Source organism: Leguminivora glycinivorella, chromosome 16, assembly GCF_023078275.1.
Source record: "Leguminivora glycinivorella isolate SPB_JAAS2020 chromosome 16, LegGlyc_1.1, whole genome shotgun sequence".
Classification (NCBI taxonomy): Eukaryota; Metazoa; Arthropoda; class Insecta; order Lepidoptera; family Tortricidae; genus Leguminivora; species Leguminivora glycinivorella.
This window is the reverse complement of record NC_062986.1, coordinates 14,679,083-14,703,614: the sequence shown is the minus strand read 5'-3', so window position 1 is coordinate 14,703,614 and position 24,532 is coordinate 14,679,083. Positions and strand designations below refer to the sequence as shown.

Here is a 24,532-nt window from a genome sequence, read left to right as displayed (position 1 = left end):
ATACCTACGCTTTGTCCAAAAAAACTGACCGCACTATATATATATATATATTATTATATATAAGTATATATTTGTATTTTAAAGAAGAAGATAAATCTTCAAGAAAAGAGCGTACACCCATCTTAAAGGCCGGCAACGCACCTCCAACACCCCTGGTCTTTCGGGTGTCCATGGGCGGCAGTGATCGCTTACTTTGTATTTTTTAAGTTGTAAATAAATAAATAAATAATTTTGACAGGCGGAATATAATAATGTGTCACATCTGATGGTGGACTTACTACTCTACGCGTAAATTACCGCTTCGCGCACTCCGCGCATTTGTCAGCTTGTGCAGAGTTTCCGTCTGGCAACGTCGCCTATAGTACGTAGTACATATATCTCAATGAACGGAACGCACACAATCGCACCGTTTCGTTGGCAGTATATTGTAGATAGTGACAGCTCCATCTAGTGACAATATGCAATAAAATTTAGGTAGCTCGATACTGTCGCGCGCAGGTTGTTCACGTTGTTGCGTCATAGTCCGTAGCAATATATTACGTGATATTATTTCTTTGAAAATTTCTAAAATAATGCATTAAATTTGTGTTGTCATCGATGTTTGTATTTAATTTATAATGTACTTAATTTATGACGCTTCAAATACCTTTAAATCTATTTGATAAAAAAATAATAATCGTCAATCGTGACACTTAGCGCCATCTATGATTTCTATTTGGAAATAATTTTGCACTGTTCCGGATGAGACCCCATGATTACGTAGTAAATTTTGCCGAGAGACGGCGCTAAATACAATAATACTCATTAGAGTACCTATACTTCTAGTCAAAGACATATATAACTCCGTATAGACAGATAAAGTCTAAGAATAAAACTTACTTACCTCAGTACCACACAGAAGAAGGGCTCAGCTAGATGGCGCTAATATTAATATTTGAAAATTTAAAACATATTAAGCTAAGAATATGGGCCAAATTGTCAAAACTGAGGTTCAAAAGTCTTAAGCCTACGTCGAGAGATGGCAGTCTATGCACTGTGATTACACATTTTACTTTGATTCTAACTCTATAATACTCGACCTTCTTTGCTTCTTAGCACACCTCGGACACTGGGGATCAAATATTTGAAAGAGGCGCATTCCTAGCACACAGTCTTAGATCGTGTAGGTGAACGTACTATGCTTGTATGCGTGAAATTTAATATGACAGGCGGTAACTGTGAGGTAACCGAGAGGGGGTTGGCGGCTTCTAGACAAGTCTTATATGAGTACCAATTGTGGTAGAAGATAGTGAAAAAATAAGATCAGATCCCTCAGAGGCAACTAATATGGGCGTAGCGCAAGAATCGTCAGTATTTAACATACTTTTTTCACTTCTCCTTAATGACCTACCGGTTGCGATACAGGCTGCCAACATTTTAATGTACGCCGATGATGTTGCTGCCATAGTTACTGCACCAACGTCTGAAAGTCTTCAGCGAGCCTTGAATGAAACGACAACTCAGCTGTCTCAATGGTTCGCATGGAATGGCTTAGCTTTAAATCTCAAAAAGACTCACTTTGTGCATTTTAATCTTTCGGGCCGCATGACCACGCCGTTGATAGTTCACAATTAATGGGAAAATACTTGAACAGGCATCCACGATTACTTTCCTAGGTTTAAAGATTGATCAGGGCTTAAAATGGGACCAGCAAGTAGATAAACTGTGTGGTAGTCGGGGCAGTGCGTGCTTTGCGTTAGGTCGAGTTGCAAAGTCTGTGGCTCCAGAAGTAGCCCGGACATGCTATTTCGCCAGGATCGTTGCTCAGGTACCTGTAGACAGTAGACACTCCGGCCAAAGAACTCTTTAAAAATAAGAATCCTTACACTCATTACACTGCCTGCAATAGTTATCATGCAGGTAGCCATTTATGTAAGAGAGAACTTGGCAGCATACAAAACCAGGGGCGGCTCACTCCGCGATTCTATCGCCGCGCTACAAGTACATGTCAGCGGCCGCGAGTTCGCGGCCCATTCATTGGCGACGACCTTCGCGCGGCGCAATAATAGTTATTTGTATAATAGTTATTTATAGAATCCTGAACCTGCGAGTTTTTCAACACACGAGAAGTAAAATACATTATTTGCACCCGAGTGTAACACAAAACTTTTCCCCTCACTGTAGCGAGGAAACTATAACGCAAAAAATGCGTTTATCACTGCTTCCAGTAGTTCCACAGGTGGTAAATGATCTTTATTACTAGATTCACCTACTTTTATCAATTTTAAAGCAATTAATTTGACTTTATTCAAGGTCAAATTACTCTACCCACTAGTGGATAAAATGCGTTTTTACCCGCTGGTATTAAAGGACAAAACACGTGTTACCGACCTAGTGAGGGGGAAAATTCAATGTTGGCTGCTCGCGTGCGGTCCGTTTGTTAATGTAGGTAAGAATTTAGAATGGCGTCATTTTGTGAACATCAAAGGAGTGAGCCTTCTGTACTTGTACTATTATACATATATTCTGTGACAAAACTAACAACATATGTTCCAAGTACAACATTCGAAATGCCGGAAAGTTAGTAGGTATCGACCGTAAATTGGCGAAATCCAATTTACGGTCAAATTAACACATGTGATGGACCCTGCCGTCTATAATAAATTGCCGCAATATGTGGTTGAAGCGCCTAGTGTGTCGAACTTTAAGTACCTATCGCTTAAAAAATTGGCTGGTCGAGCACCCGTTCTACACTTATGACAATTTTTTTATTACCTAATTAGAAAAATATTTTTGTGCATTTTTTATGTGAATATTGCCTAACTTTTTGTAATTTCAATCTTCTGTCTATTTATTCTCTAATAAGTATTATTGTTGTATGAATATTATTTTTTTTAATCAAATCTTGACGTGTAAAATGGCGTTACAAATATGAATAAATGAATATGAGTATAAGTGTAGTATGATTATTTTAACCATTGAAAGTTTGTACGAAACCCTCGGTGGGCGAGTCCGACTCGCACTTGGCCGGTTTTTAATAAACAATACGCCAACGTTTATGATAAATTTCACTCAGATGTTGTTGTTATTTGCTATATCGTTCACCACACCAGCTCATAAAAGAAATGCACTTTATTCTCCAAAGATACATTACTTACATCGTAAAAATCTAACAAGCATTAAAAAAACTCTACGAATCCTAGTACCAAATTGTAGGCGTCTGGACGCATTAGCCAAGATGCCAATCGTTTACGCCGTAAGCGAAAACCTTATTCCACGGAAGAGAGGCTTAATATAATAATAGTTATTTGTTATAAGTACAAGGGGGCAAAGTTGTATTTCAACGCCGAGTGTGGAATTGAAAAACGAGCAAGTGAAAGGATTCTATAGTTGAACCACGAGCGAAGCGAGTGGTTCGAGAATAGAATCCTGAACTTGCGAGTTTCTTAACACACGAGAAGTAAAATACATTTGCACCCGAGTGTAACACAAAACTTTTCCCCTCACTACAGCGAGGAAACTACAACGCAAAAAATGCGTTTAGCACTGCTTCCAGTAGTTTCACAGGTGGTAAATCATCTTTATTACTAGATTCACCTAATTTTGTCAATTTTAAAGCAGTTAATTTGACTTTATTCAAGGTCAAATTACTTTCCCCACTAGTGGATAAAATGCGTTTTTACCCGCTGGTATTATAGGACAAAACACGTGTTTCCGAGCTAGTGAGGGGAAAAAAAAATTAACTGTATATTTCAGTCATTTTTAGGGTTCCGTAGTCAACTAGGAACCCTTATAGTTTCGCCATGTCTGTCTGTCCGTCCGTCCGTCCGTCCGCGGATAATCTCAGTAACCGTTAGCACTAGAAAGCTGAAATTTGGTACCAATATGTATATCAATCACGCCAACAAAGTGCAAAAATAAAAAATGGAAAAAAATGTTTTATTAGGGTACCCCCCCTACATGTAAAGTGGGGGTTGATATTTTTTTTTCATTCCAACCCCAACGTGTGATATATTGTTGGATAGGTATTTAAATATGAATAAGGGTTTACTAAGATCGTTTTTTGATAATATTAATATTTTCGGAAATAATCGCTCCTAAAGGAAAAAAAAGTGCGTCCCCCCTCTAACTTATGAACCATTATGTTTAAAAAATATGAAAAAAATCACAAAAGTAGAATTTTTTCATACATTTTGTATGGCGGTAACGGAATGGAAGGTTCGAAAAAATTTATGGAAATCTTGGGAATTTTTTTCTCCTATCAGGATCGAAAGACGTCGCAATTCTGAGTATTAATCGCGTAAAAAATACCCATGTTACAAAAAAAGTGGGGTGTACAACTTTGAAAAAAATGACCCATCATTACTTACTTACTTACTTCACTGGCTCAGCGACCCAAAAAAGGATCTCTTGGCCTCCGACACAAGAGATCGATCGCCACTCTGCCCTATCCTGCGCCACTTCACGCCAATTGGGTACCTACACCAAGTGCGGACAGGGGCCCATTTCTCGAAGCTACAAGTTACAATTTACAAGTGGTTGTCAATGTCTAATATGACAAGTTGGAAAGAGACATCCGCTTGTAACTTTCACGTTCAGTTTTGAGAAATGGGCCCGGTCTTTCAGGGCTTCCTCACGGGACGCCCACGCGGACGTTTTCCACCCGGGTGTCCCACATATGCTATTATAGGGCGAGGTAATCAAAACAATAATATCAAACAGAGGCATCATCATCCTCCTTGCGTTATCCCGGCATTTGCCACGGCTCATGGGAGCCCGGGGTCCGCTTTGACAACTAATCCCAAGATTTGGCGAAAGCGACTGCCATTTGTCCTTCTAACCCGAAGGGTAACTATAGATCTTATTGGGAACTAGCTTTTCCCGCGTACTAAAAGTACCTAATCTTATTCAAACATTGAACTTTGCACCCCCATTTCACCCCCTTAGGATGCGAATTTTGGAAAATGCTTCCTTAGTGCTCCTCTACACCTTATAAGGAACCTGTGTGCCAAATTTGGAATCTCTAGAAGCAGCGGTTTTGGCTGTGCGTTGATATGTCAGTCAATCAGTCAGCAGTTTCTTCTTTTATATATTTAGATTAGTCCGGTTTCCTCACGATGTTTTCCTTCGCCAAAAATCGATCACAGAGGACTTAATAGTTATTTGACCGCACACAAGTCAGCACCAAATTGAACCGCGAGCGTGCCAATCGTGCATGCTCCATATCGAAACGCTAATAATGTCTCTGTCGCATGAAAAATGCAGTGTTTTCGAATATAGTTTATGAAAATATTATTTTTATCCTCATTGTGCATGTCCATCGTTGTCTCTGTCGGCACATGTTCAAAGACAATCAAGATTACCACACATACCTAAGCCCGTACAAATGTTTGGAAGCTTATTTGGGTTGTGCCATCAATTACGACCAGTGGCTAACTATTTAACTAAACATTAAACTATATGTATGATAACTAAGTTTATAAACTTCTTAAATTATTTTCGTATTATATCGAGGCAAGGGTATTAATACTTTGTAACGAATTGGTAAGTCATTATTATGAAGCCATAAAACCAAAAAATTGCGCAATTATTAAAAACCTTTAATTGGGTATTAGTAGATTTGGTAGTAACTTTGAATATTGACTGGTATCCCCAAATGATGACAGTGATGACGTCATTCAAATGATTTTGATAGTGGTAATAAGTGCGAGAGGGACACCAGCCCCAACTTTAACCTCTCATGTGGACACACTTTTTGGCCTAACAACTCATTCTGGTTTAATTATAATTCTGTGGTCTGGCGTCGACGATTGCCATTTGGCTACGCCGGCAGTTCCCACAAGCATTAACTTCGACATTCGCTGTATGGGAAACCCAGTGCATCTAAACCAAATCATGTCAACAACTTTAAACTTAGTGCGTTTTCACAATATCCGATACGATATCGAATGTAGGACCGATATCCCATACATTTATGCCGCCATCTTTGATTTTTGCCTTTGAAATCCGTCCTACATCAACTTCGTAATTTGCTGTATGGGAAACCCAATGCATCTAAACCAAATCATGTCAACAACGTTAAACTTAGTGCGTTTTCACAATATCCGATCCAAAATCGAATGTAGGACCGATATCCCGTACATTTAAGCCGCCATCTTTGATTTTTGCCTTTGAAATCCTTCCTACATCCGATATCGGATTGGATAATGTGAAAACGCACTTAGGCTACTTATTTTTTTGTGTACCTATACTTACAGATTAGGATGAATCACTTTTGAAGGTATTTAAGCCACAGTGAAAAACTAAAATTTGCAGTTCCAAACAGGATCAGACAGCGATAGTACCTACCTCGTAACATGGTTAAGCTTTTGGTGAGTCTTGTTTGTTTATTTACAAAATCTGACAATTTTCCATGATTTTCTAAGGCATGCCGTTTCATGACTAGCTCCTGATAAGAATGATAAGTTTCCCTTGTGTATTTTTGCACATACTTAAATCAAGTGTGTTTTACGCCATAGCTCAGCCTTTGTAAATCTATCCGTGAATCTAATAAGCCACTTTTCTTTGATTAACCCTACATTACTTATTTATCATTAATATCATTATCAATGTTTTCTACACAGGTTATCATGGCGGTGTTGGTGGCTGCGACACTGGCTTACCCTGGTGAGTGATTCGAACATTTGTTAACTAAGTACTACAAACCATCGTAGACTTCTACGACACCCAGGCGGACAAGAACGGTCGCGTGATAAAGCCTATCGCGTCAAGCCCGTCTTTTTCGCACTAGGTATTTGTTAGTGCGATAAGGACGCACCGACGCGATATGGTTTATCACACTAGTGTGCTACGCCCGCAAGGGAGGAAAGGGGTTGTGAAATTCTTAACCCAACCCAACATGGTCGGAGGATGGGGTCGGGAGACGACTGTGAGATATGGGTAACTGCAAACTGCAATATCACAATTTAGATTTCTTTCAACCCCTTTATTGGCAAGAGACACTGAAACTTGAATAGTTTCATGTGTGGCAAAAATTAAAGGAAGAGCCGGCAGTAGATACACAAGTATAGGGGCTTCTAAATATTATATTATAAAATATGTGTATGTCTAAATTTTCCTTTAATTTAAAAAGACAAAAGCTCCTAAATAAATAAAGATTTAAAAAAAAAAAATATTTTTCACCTTGTTTACATTTTGTAACAGGTGGTAGCAGAGGCGGCGGTTACGGCAGCGGTAGTCACGGGGGTGGTTTCGGTCGCGGCGGCCGCGGAGGTGGCTTCGGCAAAGGCAGTAACTACGGCGGTTACGGAGGTCATGGGTCATCTGAGCTAATAGATGGCGGTTTCGGTAGCCAGGGAGGCTTTGGAGGTAGCCGTGGAAGTCAGGGCGGCTTGAGAGGTAGCCACGGGATTCAGAGCGGGTTGGGAGGTAGCTACGGGAGTCAGAGCGGATTTGGTGGTAGCCACGGAAGTCAAGACGGCTTTGGTGGAAGTCAGGGCGGCTTTGGTGGTAGACACGGAAGTCAAGGCGGCTTTGGTGGAAGCCGTGGAAGTCAAGGCGACTTTGGAGGTAGCCACGGAAGTCAGGGCGGCTTCGGTGATAGTGATAGCCACGGAAGTCAAGGCGGCTTTGGTGGAAGCAGCGGAATTCAGGGCGGATTTGGAGGTAGCCACGGTAGACTTACGGACATAAATATTAAATAATTTTTGAGTACCTACCTAATGTAACTAACTTGTGATATTGTAAAATTTGAGTTACCTATTGTAAAATAAATTGAGTTACCTATTGTAAATTGTGATAAGAAATAAAATTTTAATTGAAAATAATGGGTTATTGTTAGGCCCGGTATGTACTACCTGTACCTATACCTATACCCCCATATAACCATGTTTAGGTAGGTACTTAAAATGAAATGTTGGACGCAGTTGTGGATGACCCCATTCTGAGTTTCACCGGGACACACTGACAGTGAGGGGAAGGGGGGTAGAGGGGGGGGGGGGTCACCATCGCCTTTAATAATGTAGCACTAGTAATTAAACTTACAGCTTACGATGATTTAGACTTAGATAGAGTGGCCTAGGGTTCCAATTGGTTGACTGTACCTACATTGTAATTTACATATCAATCGTACATTATATGTAATAACTAGTATAATTTATTACTCAGGACAATTAAGTTCAGTGATTACAACAAAGTGCGGAAGTCGTGATATACATAGATATTAGCGATCACCGATCAGCAATAAAATTGTTCATTTACATAACTATATTTTATTTTTCATGTACTATACTCGTAATGCGTATCTAATTGAAAAACAAATAACTTTAGTAGCGAGAAATAAACAAGAGATTTCAGTTAACTTATAAAGACTCAGTGTTACCAAAAATAAGTTTCATCATCATCATCATCATATCAGCCTTTTATCGCCCACTGCTGAGCATAGGCCTCTCTTCTAGTACGCCACTTCTCCCGGTCCTGGGCTACTCTCATCCAGTTGTGACCCGCAGTTTTTCGGATGTCGTAAAAAAAAATTCAGAAAATAAGTTTAATTTAAACTAACACGATTTTTACTCATATTTTTAAATGAAAATGGGACTTTATCGCGTAACGCGTAAGACTTACATTTTATATTTGACCCGATGTTTCGGACGTGACATTAATACCTACGTCCGTGGTCCGTGGTCGTCGTAGTCATAATGTCACGTCCGAAACGTCGGGCCAAATACGCGTAAATCTTACGCGATTAAGTGCCGTTTTCATTTTTAATAAAAATAAATTTGATAGCCGGAGTTCATATGTTTACCATTTTTCCTGTCTTTAATTTTTCCTGCATCACTTCGCGGTTCAACATTCTTCGAACCGATATAATAATTAATAAAGAGCTGGAATGTTACACATGAATGCGACAAACACGTCAACAAACAAGATTACTGGATGTCATTAGAGGTCGGAGATGATCTGATTCTGATGGTATTTAAACCTCGGTGCAGATCTCAGTTGCATAGTTGCAATCGGGATCAGAGAACACAACACCTCAGAATTATGGCGAAGTTTCTGGTAAGTGATTTTTATATGATGTGTAATCGATACACGTACAATCGATTTTATATAATTTCCCGATCTAGGGAACACTCTACAAAATCTCATGTAGGTAGTTTTCTTCAAAGTGTAGGAAGTGCAACGAATTCTTGTCATTTGGCCATCGATTTAAACTTCTCTAGATACACTATCACCTACAAATTCGGCACTCAAAAGTGTCCGATCGCTTAGTTGCAAATGTGTGCGTCCAGTTGACAAACGAAAACTTCGCAATGTAGTAAAAACTACTTTCATTTTTTTACAAAAACAACGTTATTTCTTAGTACTTAAAGTTCAATTTCAAATGCAAGCAATTGGCGGTTATGACATTAATGAATGTGATCATCGCGAAAGCCATAAAATTTTATTACCGCAGATCGCAGGTGTGCATATTTTTAAAAAAATCTACGTCTTATTGCAACCAACTTAAGTTTAATTTCGTTTGCGCTGCAACAATCTAAACGCCATTTTTACATTGGGAACGAGGATGGACAGAGGCATCATGGGAGTCGCGCTATGAGATGAAAGGCGAGAATGAGGAAATTTGCGGTATTTTTGCGAAAAACTGTTTTAAAAATCCTATTAGATAGAAAATTTCTTAAGGAACAAAACGTTTGGTATAACATTTTTCGAGATGTTGCGTATTTTAAGCGAAAAAAATGAGTTTTTACTGTACGATATTTTTATTGATATTATCTCAAACAAAAAAATATATAAGGTACGGCGGGACAATTTGGACTGGGGGACAATTGCAACTGAACTGATTAATATCTCCACGTTTTGCAATGTTTGCATTATTAAATAGAGTCAACTGAGATATATATATATATATATATATATATATATATATATATATATATATATATATATATATATATATATGTGTGTGTGTGTGTGTATGTATGTGTATGTGTGTGTGTGTGTGTGTGTGTGTGTGCGTGTAGTGAGTGTATGTGTAGCGATTATGTGAAGGTAAACAGTTGAGGGATTGTATGTGGTGTGTGTGAGGGTGCACTTGGAGAATATGAATTAAGTAGCTATTAAAACAAAGAAGAATTGAACGATGACATTAATTTATTATTCTACGTATAATTTCTTTCAAAGCTTTGTTTGGGTAAATCTTCTCTCCGCTCCTCAGCTATAATCTTGCGCCATTTTTCCCTTTCAACGTCTTGTTTTGGGAATCTGGAATAAAAAGCTTTTTTATTACTTAAAAACGAATTTGCTATTCCCGGGTTGTTTCTTTTTATAATTAAAGTAATTTATAAGATATGTATTAATACTAAAGCCTTTGTTAGGGAACTTGGTCGCCGACTTAGGGATAGGGCTGCGATCCGCGTTCCGGGTCGAATCTGGTAAGGGCATTTCATTTGCTATGCGTGGAAATGCTGCTAGTGTGATGGGAACCTTTGTTCCCGGTCACTCGGATGGGTTCTATGTTATAAGTATTTGTTATTATATATATCGTTGTTGCAATAACCCTTCATATGGGTAAATGAAGAATGTCCTGTAATAAAAAAAATTTTAAAATTATTTATTGAATTGAAATCATTTATTTCAGACTTATTGGTCCATAATAATAAATAAATACATACATTATTAATATGAAATAGGCTTCTTTTACAAAAAACATAAATTAGCGACTCCATCATTCCATTTTTAACTATGTTCCACTTCATCCATCTTTTGTCGCCGTCCGCTCATTACTAGTATAGCGCGAGAGAAAGAGACAAACTGCGTAAGACCAAATCAAGGAATTTACTTTAATTATTCTAGAAAATAAATGTTTTTTGTAAGTTAGGAAGCCATTTTGACCACAAATGCATAACATTATAAAATTATTAACAATTACTTACCGGAAATACGATACGTCATCCTTTTTCAACGTATATAAGGTGTTATTTTTGCACTTTTTTACGGAGCACTTAGGCATGTTGCCGACACGGCGGATGAAGCGCTACTGACCGCCCAATTGTGCTTAGAACATTTTCAAGCACAATTTGCTGCGGACACATTCTAAGCCGTGATGGTGCATCTAGGTAGTTTAGATCGATGCATTTGGCGCGCAGATTTGCCAAATCCATAGAAGTAGGTATAATGTCTTCTAACTTGTAGTCTACCGCTTTTGCACTCATGGTTTGTTCAAATACCTACGTGACAACAGGGGCGGCTCACTCCGCGATTCTATCGCAGCGCTACAAGTACATGCTGGCGGCCGCGAGTTCGCGGCCTAGTCAGGGGTTGCGCGCTTTCTCACGGAACGCACGTTCTACTGTTACTTTAGGTCGCGAGTTTTTTTAAGGTTCATTATGCGACATCCGCGTGTGTAATGGCTAATAATGCCCAGTTAAATAGACATCATGAATAAAATAAATACCATAGCCAATTCTTACACAGATCTACTATTGATTAAATAACATGGAAAAGTTCAATAAGGCTTGTCATGTTGGAACTTAAACACAAATATGTAAATACTGTATATGTTATGGACCAAGTGATAAATCGGGCATTATACATAATGCCCGGGCATTATGAATAATGCCCATTGTGAGTGGGCAGTTTGATAATAACTATTCAAATAATTAAATTGCCCGGGCATTATACATAATGCCCATCCTCTGTTGGGCAAAGTAATAATAACACATCGGAAAGCTGAATTTTGCCCGGGCATTATACATAATGCCCATCCTATGTTGGGCAAAATGATAATAACATATTGAATAGCTGAATTTTGGCCGGGCATTATACATAATGCCCATCCTATGTTGGGCAAAGTGATAATAACATATTGTATAGCTGAATTTTGCCCGGGCATTATACATAATGCCCATCCTATGTTGGGCAAAGTGATAATAACATATTGTATAGCTGAATTTTGCCCGGGCATTATACATAATGCCCATCCTCTGTTGGGCAAAGTGATAATAACATATCGAATAGCTAAATTTTGCCCGGGCATTATACATAATGCCCATCCTCTGATGGGCAAAACAATAATACCACACCGGATAGCGGAATTTTGCCCGGGCATTTTATACATAATGCCCATCCTCTTTTGGGAAAAGTAATAATAACACACCAAATAACTGAATTTTGCCCAAGAATAGACATTTTATAGACATTTTTTTATTTTATTTACACAATAGTTATTTGTTATACAAGGGGGCAAAGTTATATTTTAACGCCGAGTGTGGAATTGAAAAACGAGCAAGTGAAAGGATTCTAAAGTTGAACCACGAGCGAAGCGAGTGTTTCGAGAATAGAATCCTGAACTTGCGAGTTTTTTAACACACGAGAAGTAAAATACATTTGCACCCGATTGTAACACAAAACTTTTCCCCTCACAATAGCGAGGAAACTACAACGCAAAAAATGCGTTTATCACTGCTTCCAGTAGGCAATGGTCCGGGACCCCACGGTCCAGAGATATGCAAAAGACACACCGAATAGCTGAAGTTTGCCCGGGCATTGTACATAATGCCAATCCTCTGTTGGGCAAAGTGATAATAACATACCGAATATCTCAATTTTGCCCGGGCCTTATGCATAATGCCTGTCCTCTGTCGGGCAGAGTAATAATAAAACATGTAGAAAAGCTAATAGATGGATTGGCGCAGCTTCAGCAGACTTTTGTGCCGATTTGTTCAAGAGACTGTACGCAGTTTCATATCAAACTACAAAGGACACAGCCGCGAGCCGCCTGCAGGACCTCTCGATGTCAAGGATGGCTAAGATAGGACTTATAATCGATGATTTAGAGTTAAACGACAAGTTCGACATAGGCCGCAGAGCAGAGCTCGCCTCCAGCCTTAGTGAGACATTGATGATGTCGGGGAGGGCGAGAGGAGAGCCATAAGGCGGTAAGCGCTATCATAAAACTGTACTTTCACGAATGGCAAAGCTGGTGAAACGCCTAGTTTGTTTAGTAGGTATGACCAAGTGTCCCTTTCTTGCTAGGAGAGGGATAAGATAACACTTTAGTGTCAAAAACCAATTGTTAATAAACTTAGATGATGAACTAGCTCTGCAGAATGCCCCCACAAACATTGTGCCGCGGTAGGTGGGGCCGCGTTATAAAATTGTACCATTTGCAAATGGTGGTCATTCGCTTAGTCGGGTTCTGGTACTCTCGAAGCAGAAAAAGAGGGGTTGACTTATTACGGGCAGCTGCAGTATCATAATGCCCGGGCAATGTGATAAAAAATGGCGTTCAGGTAAACTTGTGAAACTTATTATCAAATTGCCCAACAATCACGTAGCAGTATCATAATGCCCGGGCAATGTGATAAAAAATGGCGTTCAGGCAAACTTGTTAAACTTATTATCAAATTGCCCAACAATCGTAGCAGTATCATAATGCCCGGGCAATGTGATAAAAAATGGCGTTCAGGCAAACTTGTTAAACTTATTATCAATTTGCCCAATGGTCATGTAGCATTATCATAATGACCGGGCAATGTGATAAAAAATGGCGTCTAGACAATGATTAATCACTTTGCCCAATATGGCTCGGCATTATTCATAATGCCCGGGCATTATACATAATGCCCTTATTAATCACTTGGTCCATAACATATATATACCTACAAAGTACCCAAGACTTGAATATAATAATAGTATAACATTTTATATCAGTGTTAATTCGTTTTAATCCGTAGGCAATCCTATCGTCAGTCGCTGCGCACGTGCGGCTAGGCATTTAAAAAGGCGGCATTTCGTGAACATCAAAGCAGTGCGCCTTCTGTACTTGTACTATTATATATTCTGTGGTGACAGCGTCTCTTTCGCTTCAAACGTAAGCGAAATGATAGCTATGTGGTCAAAGCTAACCTTTGACGTGATGACAATAAGTGTTAAGACGCTTCTTGTTTACGACGACACGTGATAATCAATGATCATAATTATACAGCGCGTAAACCTATTAATAAGGGCGATAAATGAAACCAGGCATATAATTCAATATTGTTACCATTAATTAAGAGGTGTTTTTGAGTTACTCTTAATTTTCAGCCCATAATGAATTTTTGAAAAATTTCCCAGCTGCAATGTACTGTAAACGTGGTTGCGATGACAATCAATGACAACTGTCAACAAGCGTTTAACGCGAGTGTGTTTGCATTACGTTGTGGGCCGAATTAATTTGTATGGATAAAAAAATATTTCAATTTTAAGTAAAAATTATCTAATTCCATTTTTTATGTCCTATACTCACCACCGTTAAGAGGTTCGCCCGTATTAGGTTTACACCCTGTATTATCATAACATTAAAGTCCAGTGTCTGACGGCACATGTCATAACCTAACCACAAAATTAATATTTTGAAAAAACCCCCGACCGCGACATAGTAGACCGATTTTCATGAAACATGGCATGGCTAAGAACACTCCCGACTAACTCAGCTTTCAGAAAAAATAAACTAAATCTAAATCGGTTCATCCGTTCGGGAGCTACGATGCCCCAGACAGACACACACACAGACAGACAGACAGACAAACAGACAAACAGACAGACAGACATACAGACAGACTGACAGACAGACAGATAGACAGACACGTCAAACTTATAACACCCCGTCGTTTTTGCGTCGGGGGTTAAAAACAAATAACATAAGGAAGTGGTAAGCGATGCCATACACACATGTTCAGTAATTAATTTTTTTTGAATAATTCGATAACCGTAAGTGCGTTTTCATATTATCCGATCCGATATCGGATGTAGAAAGGATTTCAAAGGCAAAATCAAAGATGGCGGCTTTATTATATGGGATATCGGTCCTACATCCGATATCGGATCGGATAATTTGAAAACACAGTAAGAGTCCGACGCTAGTTTCTTAGAGAAATTAATTATATTTGACCTAAAGAACCTTCCCTTAAAGTTAACGCAATTTAGCAAGGTAGTTAATAGTATTTTATGCAACAGGCGTTTAAAGGAGGTCAAAAAAGACGAGTGGCGTGGGTAACAATTTGAGGCGAAGCCGAAAATTGTTATTGAGACGCCACGAGTATTTTTTGACTCAGTTAAACACCGTTGCATACTATTTACTTTTTCTACGACCATGCACTTAGTTTTTAATAGTTTTCTTGAATAACTTTCGTGAAATTCACACTGCTTCCTGTATTTTGACGCAAAGGTTTGCACTGTCAGCTCTGCTGCCCAGCCTTTCCGCGCACTCGCGCAGTGTCGTTATAAGGCGTTGCCATGGTTACAGAGCCAAACAATGCGTTTTCAGTTTTTTCGATACTGCGCGCATGCGCGGAAAACCGGCGGACGCTGGCTTTGGGGAATAGACCTTTATGTAGGGTTTTAAAGATCTATGCACGACCCTGTAAATGACGAATAACAGTTCGGGAGTAGAAAAAATAAAATATGAATGTCATAATTATGTCATAAAAACTATCAATTTATTATTACACAGATAATCATGACGACGTTGGTGGCTGTGGCCATAGCCTACCCTGGTAAGTGCAGATTTTACCCCTACAAAAATAATTATTTGTTATAGGTACTAGGGTTCAAAACTGTAGGTAGGTACCTTACCAGCTAATGTGGAATTGAAACACGAGCAAGTTGGTGTTTCGGGTGTACATGGGCGGCGGTGATCGCTTACCATCAGGCGACCTGTCTGCTCGTTTGCCTCCTATCCCATAAAAAAAAAAAAAAACGAGAAAATAGTGGGTAAGTATCTGGGCGTATCGAGTATTTCAACGCAAAATAATTTTTCAGTGCAGATGGTGTTTTTTTTACGCACTAGTGCGAGAAGTGGTTCATTATATGTCAGGTTTCCTTATTCGATGATTTCGATGCAGGTTATGGCGGTTCAAGCGGTGGTTTCGGCCAGGGCAGCCAGGGCGGGTTCGGTAAGATTTCTCACTATACAGGTTGTCCCAGAAGTACCTACTACGCCTCAGTAACACCGGAGGTAACCTCAGTAAAATGTTCACCGTTTTCGAGTAATTTTCAGAATATTTTTTCACTTCTTTTTATTTTGTACTAGCGTTGAATTGAAATCCTCTAGAAGTAGTTTTTGTATCAAATCATGAAAAGTTAGTTTAGAGTTTTAGACGGTAGCTGTCTTATTTTGTCAGTAATTCATGATAAGTGCTAAATATATCATTCGATTTGACTTTAACTATCACAGAAACGTTAATTTCAAGTTTGATTACATTTTGTAACAGGTGGAAACAGAGGAGGCGGTTTCGGCAGTGGTAGTCACGGAGGTGGCTTCGGCAGCGGCGGCCAAGGTGGTTTCGGCAGCGGCGGCCACGGAGGTGGCTTCGGCGGTGGCAGCAGCTACGGCGGTCACGGAGGTCACGGCAGTCATCTGTCTGAGCTAGATAGCGGTTTCGGTAGCCAGGGAGGCTTTGGAGGCAGCCGTGGAAGTCAGGGCGGCTTCGGAATTAGCCACGAACGTCATAGCGGCATCGGAATTAGCCACGGAAGTCAAGGCGGCATTGGATTTAGCCGCGAAAGTCAAGGTAGCCTCAGTGGTAGCCACGCAAGTCAAGGCGGATTTGGTGGCAGCCGCGGAAGCCAGGGCGGCTTTGGTGGCAGCCACGGTAGCAGCGGATACGGACATAAATATTAAATCTTTTTTGAGTACGTAGTACCCATCTAATGTAAAATGTGATATTGTAAAAATGTAAATTGTGATATTCATCGACTCCCAGTTCAGTAATTAAATTTTTAATTGAAGATAATGTTTTATTTTTATAGATATTTAATTGTTAATGAGATTCCTTAAGTAATTCTCCAGATTTATCTAAACTGCAACAAATCGTAATCCTTAATGAAAAGTTCGTGACGCAGTTGTGCCTCACCCCAATCAAGAATACCTAAAATTTAAAAACGACCAGTTACATTTCATTCGGAGTTTGAGATGGAAACCCACATGTGTGATATGTTGTTTTGGTAAAAACCTCGTTTGTATTGTCGGAAGATCGTCCTCCAATTATAAGAGAAGACTAAAATATCAGTCAAGAATGCAATGATCGGATTAGGGCGTAAGGCAACACTATAAAATACTAGAAAATTACCAATTACTTATACTCATAATATTACGGTCTCAATCACGTTGTCTATGCCACATTTTACCTAATAAGTTACCGACTAGACATGCTAAGAATAAATAGGGGTCAGACATCCACGATAACCCTGCCCACGTGTGATGATAACAGATTAGAAGTTTTATTTTGTAACATACACGTACCTACGATGGATAATGCTGTTTTGCCGGTTGTGACTTCACACAACAGCGCTACAAAGTTTTGATTGTATCTAAAAAATATCTGAAATAAACAAATTTCAGGAAATCCATCAAATACCGTAACCTTGCATGCCCATCCATTTGCCCGTATTTGTGTACGCGGCTGGCATGCGAATGCCAGGCCCTGTAGCCGAATGGCATTTCTGCGACGCGAAACGCCACCGAAACGCCGCAGAAATGTAATTAGTCTGGCTCTGTCGCGCCAATGTGCAAGAGCGATAGAGATAGATAGCTACGAAAGAGATATTATCGTGAGCGTTTCGTGAGCGTTTTTCGGCTACGCACACAGTTTTGCAAGCTACAGGCATGTGTATCGCAGTCCTAATGTAATTAAACTAGCATGCGAGTTTTCGCACTGTACATGGGTATAGGTAAGTAATGAAACGCAAAATAGTAAAACAATAGTTTATTATTTTAGACATAATTCTTTCTATTTGCAAAATTTCCCTCTGACCTATTACAACAATGAATTTACTCGTAACGTCGTTCGATCAACTAAACGCAATTTCAAGCACGACTTTAATAAATGTATTGTCCTATAGTGCAAGTACCCAGCCAATTTAAACCTTCCAGTGTAAAAATAGAATCGGTTTATTTAAAATTGGTCGAAATAAAACAAATGCAAATCAATGGACCTAGCGCGAATACCGATTTGTGAAAATTCGGGCAACTTTCTCTGTCACTCTTATTACAGCTTGAATGGGATGAAAGAGAATGTTGCCTACTGTTTACGATGTTAGGTATTCGCAGTAGGCCATTGAACGCGATATAGCAATACAGTCTCCGGCAACAACATCGTACAAAATACAAATATAAGGCTGAAGGTTCTTATGGCTATAGAAATAAGATTGTATCAGATATTTTTGCGTACTTTTGCTGTTATTTCCGGTAATTGTGCATATCACCGAATTTAGGCTATCATCGCTCTTGCATATTCAAACGACAAATACTACTGTCTGGCAAAAAAGAGTAGTATATAATAGGGGCGCCACCGTCTGAGTCACTTTGTATGAGAATAGTAACTGTTGAATGATGCTATGATAAAAAAATTGTTATATTTCTACTCTTTCTTGCCAAGCTATAGATAACTTTTTAGATTTATAGATGATGAAGTTATCTATATAATTATTAATATCTCTTTGTATCTCTTACTTTATTATTAAATTTAGAGGTTGGAAAGGTACTTGCTCCACTAGACTTGTCGCATGAGAATATCTACTTTTTATTAGAAAAATACACGTCCATAGTGCGTTAACCGCCTTACATGACCGCTATGTTATGTTTACACTGTGCATAGGATTTAACGCAGATACTAATCTGCACTGGTTCCTATGGAAATGTCCTGTTAGCAACATTATAAACTATAATAAAATTTTAAATAAATAAAAATTTAAAGCGCCTCATTTCAAAAATAAGCAAAGATCCGAGGCTGACTAAGCTGACACCGCTCAGTGTCCGTATTATGGTCGTGTTCTTGTCATTTGTCATATCATGGGTCAATTTCACACTTTACTTGTTAGAATGGGACAGACATGGTGGCAAATGATAAGACTTCCATCTTAGCCCTGTAGACTTTGACGTGACCACTAAGAACATCATAATGTTTATGTGAATTTAATGTTTAAGACGGCAGTCTGACATTATGTCACCGCAGTCTGTGTGGTCACTTTTGTGCGTAATATTAGATGTACGTTTTCACATACAGATGTAGTGCCAAAAGGGTTTCCTTCGTATTCTTCCGGAAACGTTCGTATTTGTTTAGTTCAGTCAATTCAGTATTCTTCCGTCAAGAAACGTTCTATATATTGTATTTGTGATGCTAGTTCAGTCAATGTCCATCTATGCACCCACTGTACATATTGTACTGAGATTGACTGAAATAGCATGACACGTTCGTACGTTTCCGTAACAATACGAAGGCAAATCTTTTCGCACTATATCTGTACCACAGTATAATAAAGAGTACTATCGTACAGTATGGCCACTCCCGCTCCCCGCCGAAAGTGCCGCCCACCCCCTCTCGGTTACCTCACAGTTACCGCCTGTCAAAAACGCGAACAGTCGACCTGTCATATTTCACTCATACAAGCATAGTACGCGTTCACCTACACGAGCTAAGACTGTGTGCTAGGAATGCGCCTCTTTCAATATATTTGATCGCTAGTGTCCGAGGTGTGTCTGTACCATATATTTCCCTGGCACTCCCTATGCCGCACAAGTTTGTCAAATCTAACTTTTTATTATGTGACGTTACGAACCATGCACATCAACCACATCACGCGACGTGAATGAAATGTTAGCACGCGATTTATAAAATGAGAATTGTTAATTTTATTTATGCATTACTTTAATATGTGTTTTATCTATAGTTGCTAATAGAACATATCCAGTCACAAGAACCTCTACTCGCCTAAAGGCATAGTTATTTTGTATAAAATGTGATGATAAAATTACATTTAGTGTTTAACAATATTTATGCACCCTCGAAATGATGTTACGTTACCCCGTTATTATTAACTTGGAAAAATGGTGAGAAAACGCACATATTGATAGTAAAGTAAAAATAGTAAGTAGTACAGTATATATTATTTAAATTTTAATGACCGTGTAACGAAGTATTTAAAATATTAAAACAGGTCAAAATGACAGATAGAAACAAGCCAAGATAAGGTTGACAGGGATTTCGATTAAGCCTGGCCAAAAATATATCCATACTAATATTATAAATGGGAAGGTGTGTGTGTCTATTTGTTTGTCCGTTTTCACGGCAAAACGGAGCGACGAATCGACGTGATATTTTAAGTGGAGATACTTGAAGGGATGAAGAGTGGCATAGGCTACTTTTTGGCTGTTTCTAACTAACCTAACACTTCCCTAAAATGGGGGGTGGATTTTTGTATGGCGCATTCCACAATTTTCGTATTCAACGCGAACGTAGCCGCGGGCAAATACTAGTATCAAATACTATATAAACTCTTAAGAGTTAATACGTGCAGCTTCTGACGTTTCCCATACAATGGAGCGGCAACAATTTTACTAGCGCCATCTAGCGGTACGAGTTGTTCAAAGTAGTTTGTCAAACTTTTATTTTAGTAAATTAAAATAGAAAATGCGATTACTTGATCTACTTTAACATTTTTAGACGGAATAAAACAAAAAATAAGAATGTGTGACTTTTTTTAATTTTATACTGTATGAACTAAACTATTTTGATCAACTCATGCCGCTAGGGGCGCTAGTATCGCATGTTGCCAACTTTGGCACCAAGCTGCACGTATTAACTCGTAGAGTTTACATAGTATTTGCTAGTATTTATTATATATGACTATTGTCAAGAAGGCGCTGTTATTCTGATGTATGGGGTGTTCAGTTCAGTTTAGTATGAAGATAATAGTTCTAATGAAATTCCGCAACATGGCGCGTAGTCATATATTTTTGGGCAAGCTTTAGTAATCTTCGATGAACATTAAATAAATGTCATATACAAAGAAAAAGTGACCAAGGCCTCCAAGTGTTCCGAGCTGGAATCGAACCACTCGGCCATCGGATCACGAAAGCAAGGGTCGAAATTTCCAAGTATATGACACAATTACCGAAGGCTTGGCGCCCCCCGCCATCTCTGAGGTAGAACCTGAGGTTGGTCACTTTTTGTTTGTATATGATATGACATTTATTTAATGTTTATAGTATAATAGTAGTGTTACTACTTAAAAAATACAAATTAAAATATTTTCAAATGAGAATAATTTAATTTGTTCTAAGATCTTCGATGAAATTTGACATTCAACACGTTCACTGCGGTAGGGGGCCTAAAGACCTCTTACGAATTATGGTTTAATTACGAGTTACGTTAATTACCGCAGCAAAGGTGTTAAAATAGCATAAGCACCGGCAAGGCTATCAAAAATAATTGCTAACTTATCTTAGACTGACTATAAATAGATAAATAAAGCTTATAATTCTTTTTCCCCTCACTAGCTCGGAAACACGTGTTTTGTCCTTTAATACCAGCAGGTAAAAACGCATTTTATCCACTAGTGGGTAAAGTAATTTGACCTTGAATAAAGTCAAATTAACTGCTTTAAAATTTATAAAAGTAGGTGAATCTAGTAATAAAGATGATTTACCACCTGTGGAACTACTGGAAGCAGTGATAAACACATTTTTTGCGTTGTAGTTTCCTCGTTATAGTGAGGGGAAAAGTTTTGTGTTACACTCGGGTGCAATCGTATTTTACTTCTCGTGTGTTAAAAAACTCACAAGTTCAGGATTCTATTCTCGAACCACTCGCTTCGCTCGTGGTTCAACTATAGAATCCTTTCACTTGCTCGTTTTTCAATTCCACACTCGGCGTTAAAATACAACTTTGCCCCCTTGTATAAAAAATAACTATTAATGTTCTACCAATATGTATGTAAGATCACTCTTCTCCCAAGCACTAATTATTAGCAACAGTTTATTAGGTACGCTAATAGATTAATCATCTTTAACATATTAGAAACTGCGCTCTAAATAAATATATTTTAAAATCTACTATTTACAAGTTCTAACAGTTATATACACAGATCAATAATTTATTAAAAACAAAAATAAAAGCATTATCTAACCTCCAACTAACATTAAAGCATTTTAGAAGGCTAATAAACGAACACTATTATTACAATAATACTATGATAGTTGAGACCAGTATATAATACAAACTATCAATTTCCAAAAAATGTAATGTGTTGTTGACTACAAAATTGCAAAAGCCCTACCCCGCGTGGTGACGGGTTAAGAATTCCACAACCCCATTCCCTCCCATGGGTATCGTAGAAGTCTACTGTGGGATATGCGTTCAATATGACGTGGGTGACTGACGGGCATGTCACTGCAATATTACAATTTCGTTTTATTTACCTCTTAATTGCTTAGAGTGACACTGAAACTTGAGCACTTCCATGTGCTCTGCCTACCCTTTTTGGAAATACCGGAGTCAGTTTATGTATGCGTGTATCTACAAAAGTTCTGAGCGACAAGACATTTGGAGGTTGATAGTCCTTAATAAATACTCGTCTCTAATGATAGCTTATCTCAATACAAACAATCACTATGTTGTTTTTCTGATTATTTCAATAGTTCTATCATATTGTGACTTTCGGTAAAATAATCGTATAACATCAAATGTTTCGTTTTATAATTTATATTCGTTTACCCTGTATCAAATAAATGAAATAAATACTCTTTTAAAAAATACCGTATTGTTTTTGCTAATCTATATTATATCGAATTGTTATAGCCTCTGAAAACTCTGAGCCGAACTGAATATAAAAACGCTTGTATATAAATGTGGATTTTCGGTACAATGTACCAAAAATATCTGTAGATAGTTGTCCTGAAACTGATAAAAAGGTATACCATTGCACTGATATTTTATTTTCAGTACAGATGGTCTTTTTTACGCACTAGTGCGAGGAGTGGTTCGTTATATGTCAGGTCGAAACTTCGGATGGCCATCTGTACTGAAAAACGTCGTACGATACACGTGCGAAAAGGAAATTCGTAACTCGTATCGATTTAAAACACTCCCTTCGGTCGTGTTTTAGTTTATCGCCACTCGTTTCGAACTTCCTTTTTACGCACTTATATCGTAATGTACTATTTAAATTCTTCTCAAATTCATTTCAATTGTGTACCTTCTGCAAACTTTAAAACAAGATTCTAAAGCAATGAAAAACAAAAAAAACATAAGGACCACCCTTAAAGGCAAATATGTATCAAGAATCAACATTTATACACAAGTCACATGAGCAAATTTTAGTCAACATCCGAGTAACGACAATATAATGTAACACACCATAACATCATATAAAGATTAAGGTTAATATTCTCACACAAGAAAATTCAAGGCAAGAACAAAGATAAATGCTATAAAATAGAAAGGCAATGGTAATATAGACGTCGGCTCGCGAGCGCACATAATTGATCCTAAAGGCCCATTTAGACGACACGAGAACTCGCATGCAATTTTAGTTATGTTGCGGCATAGATTGTAGAAACGGAAACGTACGAACGTGTCATGCATTTCAGTCAGTCTCAATACACGATGTACTGACATTGACTGAACTAGCATGACAGATACGAATGTTTCAGGAGAAATGCGAAGGAAACCCTTTTTGCACCACGTCTGTACGGTACATGACGGATATGATTCCATTACGACAATTCATATAATTATGCGAGTAGCTGACCAAAGATTCATACAATTTTTAGGGTTCCGTAGTCAACTAGGAACTCTTATAGTTTCGCCATGTCTGTCTGTCCGTCCGTCCGTCCGCGGATAATCAATCACGCCGACAAAGTGGTAAAATAAAAAGTGGAAAATAATATTTTGTTAGGGTACCCCCCCTACATGTAAAGTGGGGACTGATTTTTTTTTTCATTCCAACCCCAACGTGTGATATATTGTTGGATAGGTATTTAAAAATAAATAAGGGTTTACTAAAATCGTTTTTTGATAATATGAATATTTTCGGAAATAATCGCTCCTAAAGGAAAAAAAAAGTGTGTCCCCCCCCTCTAACTTTTGAACCATATGTTTCAAAAATATGAAAAAAATCACAAAAGTAGAACTTTATAAAGACTTTCTAGGAAAATTGTTTTGAACTTGATAGGTTCAGTAGTTTTTGAGAAAAATACGGAAAACTACGGAACCCTACACTGAGCGTGGCCCGACACGCTCTTGGCCGGTTTTATAAAGTGTAAGAGAAAAAGTGGTACGATGATACTAATATAAGACCGAGCAGAGTAGTATATCTGTCTCTTTCAGTATATGGTATGCTTCATAAGAGTAGGTATACAGAATGACATAAGGTTATTTAGATCCTGTTTAATACCCTTGGTCTATGAGCTGCGCACTGTTGAGGTTACAGCACACCAATCTAATACCAAAACAGTAATAAAAACTCGCATGCGACTTCTCGCACCGTGTCAATAGGTCCTAATGTCTTGTGATTCTAGACTAACAAACGGCCGCACCGCAACCTTGTATTGTTTTCAAGTTAGAGCGAGGAAAAGGTATCTCTTTCTCGCTCCCACTTTCAGACTAGTATATAGATGACCTTGGTGCGGTGCGGTAATGTGTTAGCAGCTTTATACTGAACGGCGCTCGCGAAGCATGATATGCTTTGAAGCAGGTGACAGCAGCGGTACTGTTCTTAGTGACTGCAA

General features: G+C 38.5%; 2 protein-coding genes across 2 annotated transcripts; both read left to right on the top strand.

Moving 5' to 3' along the window:
* The first annotated feature begins 6,235 nt into the window (after window positions 1-6,235).
* Window positions 6,236-7,918, top strand: LOC125234851 (keratin, type I cytoskeletal 9-like). The gene is made up of 3 exons (XM_048141269.1): window positions 6,236-6,350; window positions 6,603-6,645; window positions 7,183-7,918. The coding sequence occupies exons 1-3, from the start codon at window positions 6,336-6,338 to the stop codon at window positions 7,680-7,682; spliced, it is 558 nt and encodes a 185-aa protein (XP_047997226.1). The 5' UTR covers window positions 6,236-6,335; the 3' UTR covers window positions 7,683-7,918.
* A 1,056-nt stretch (window positions 7,919-8,974) lies between these two features.
* On the top strand, window positions 8,975-16,752 carry LOC125234699 (glycine-rich cell wall structural protein 1.8-like). The gene is made up of 4 exons (XM_048141055.1): window positions 8,975-9,036; window positions 15,476-15,518; window positions 15,867-15,917; window positions 16,236-16,752. The coding sequence occupies exons 1-4, from the start codon at window positions 9,022-9,024 to the stop codon at window positions 16,643-16,645; spliced, it is 519 nt and encodes a 172-aa protein (XP_047997012.1). The 5' UTR covers window positions 8,975-9,021; the 3' UTR covers window positions 16,646-16,752.
* Window positions 16,753-24,532: the final 7,780 nt, after the last annotated feature.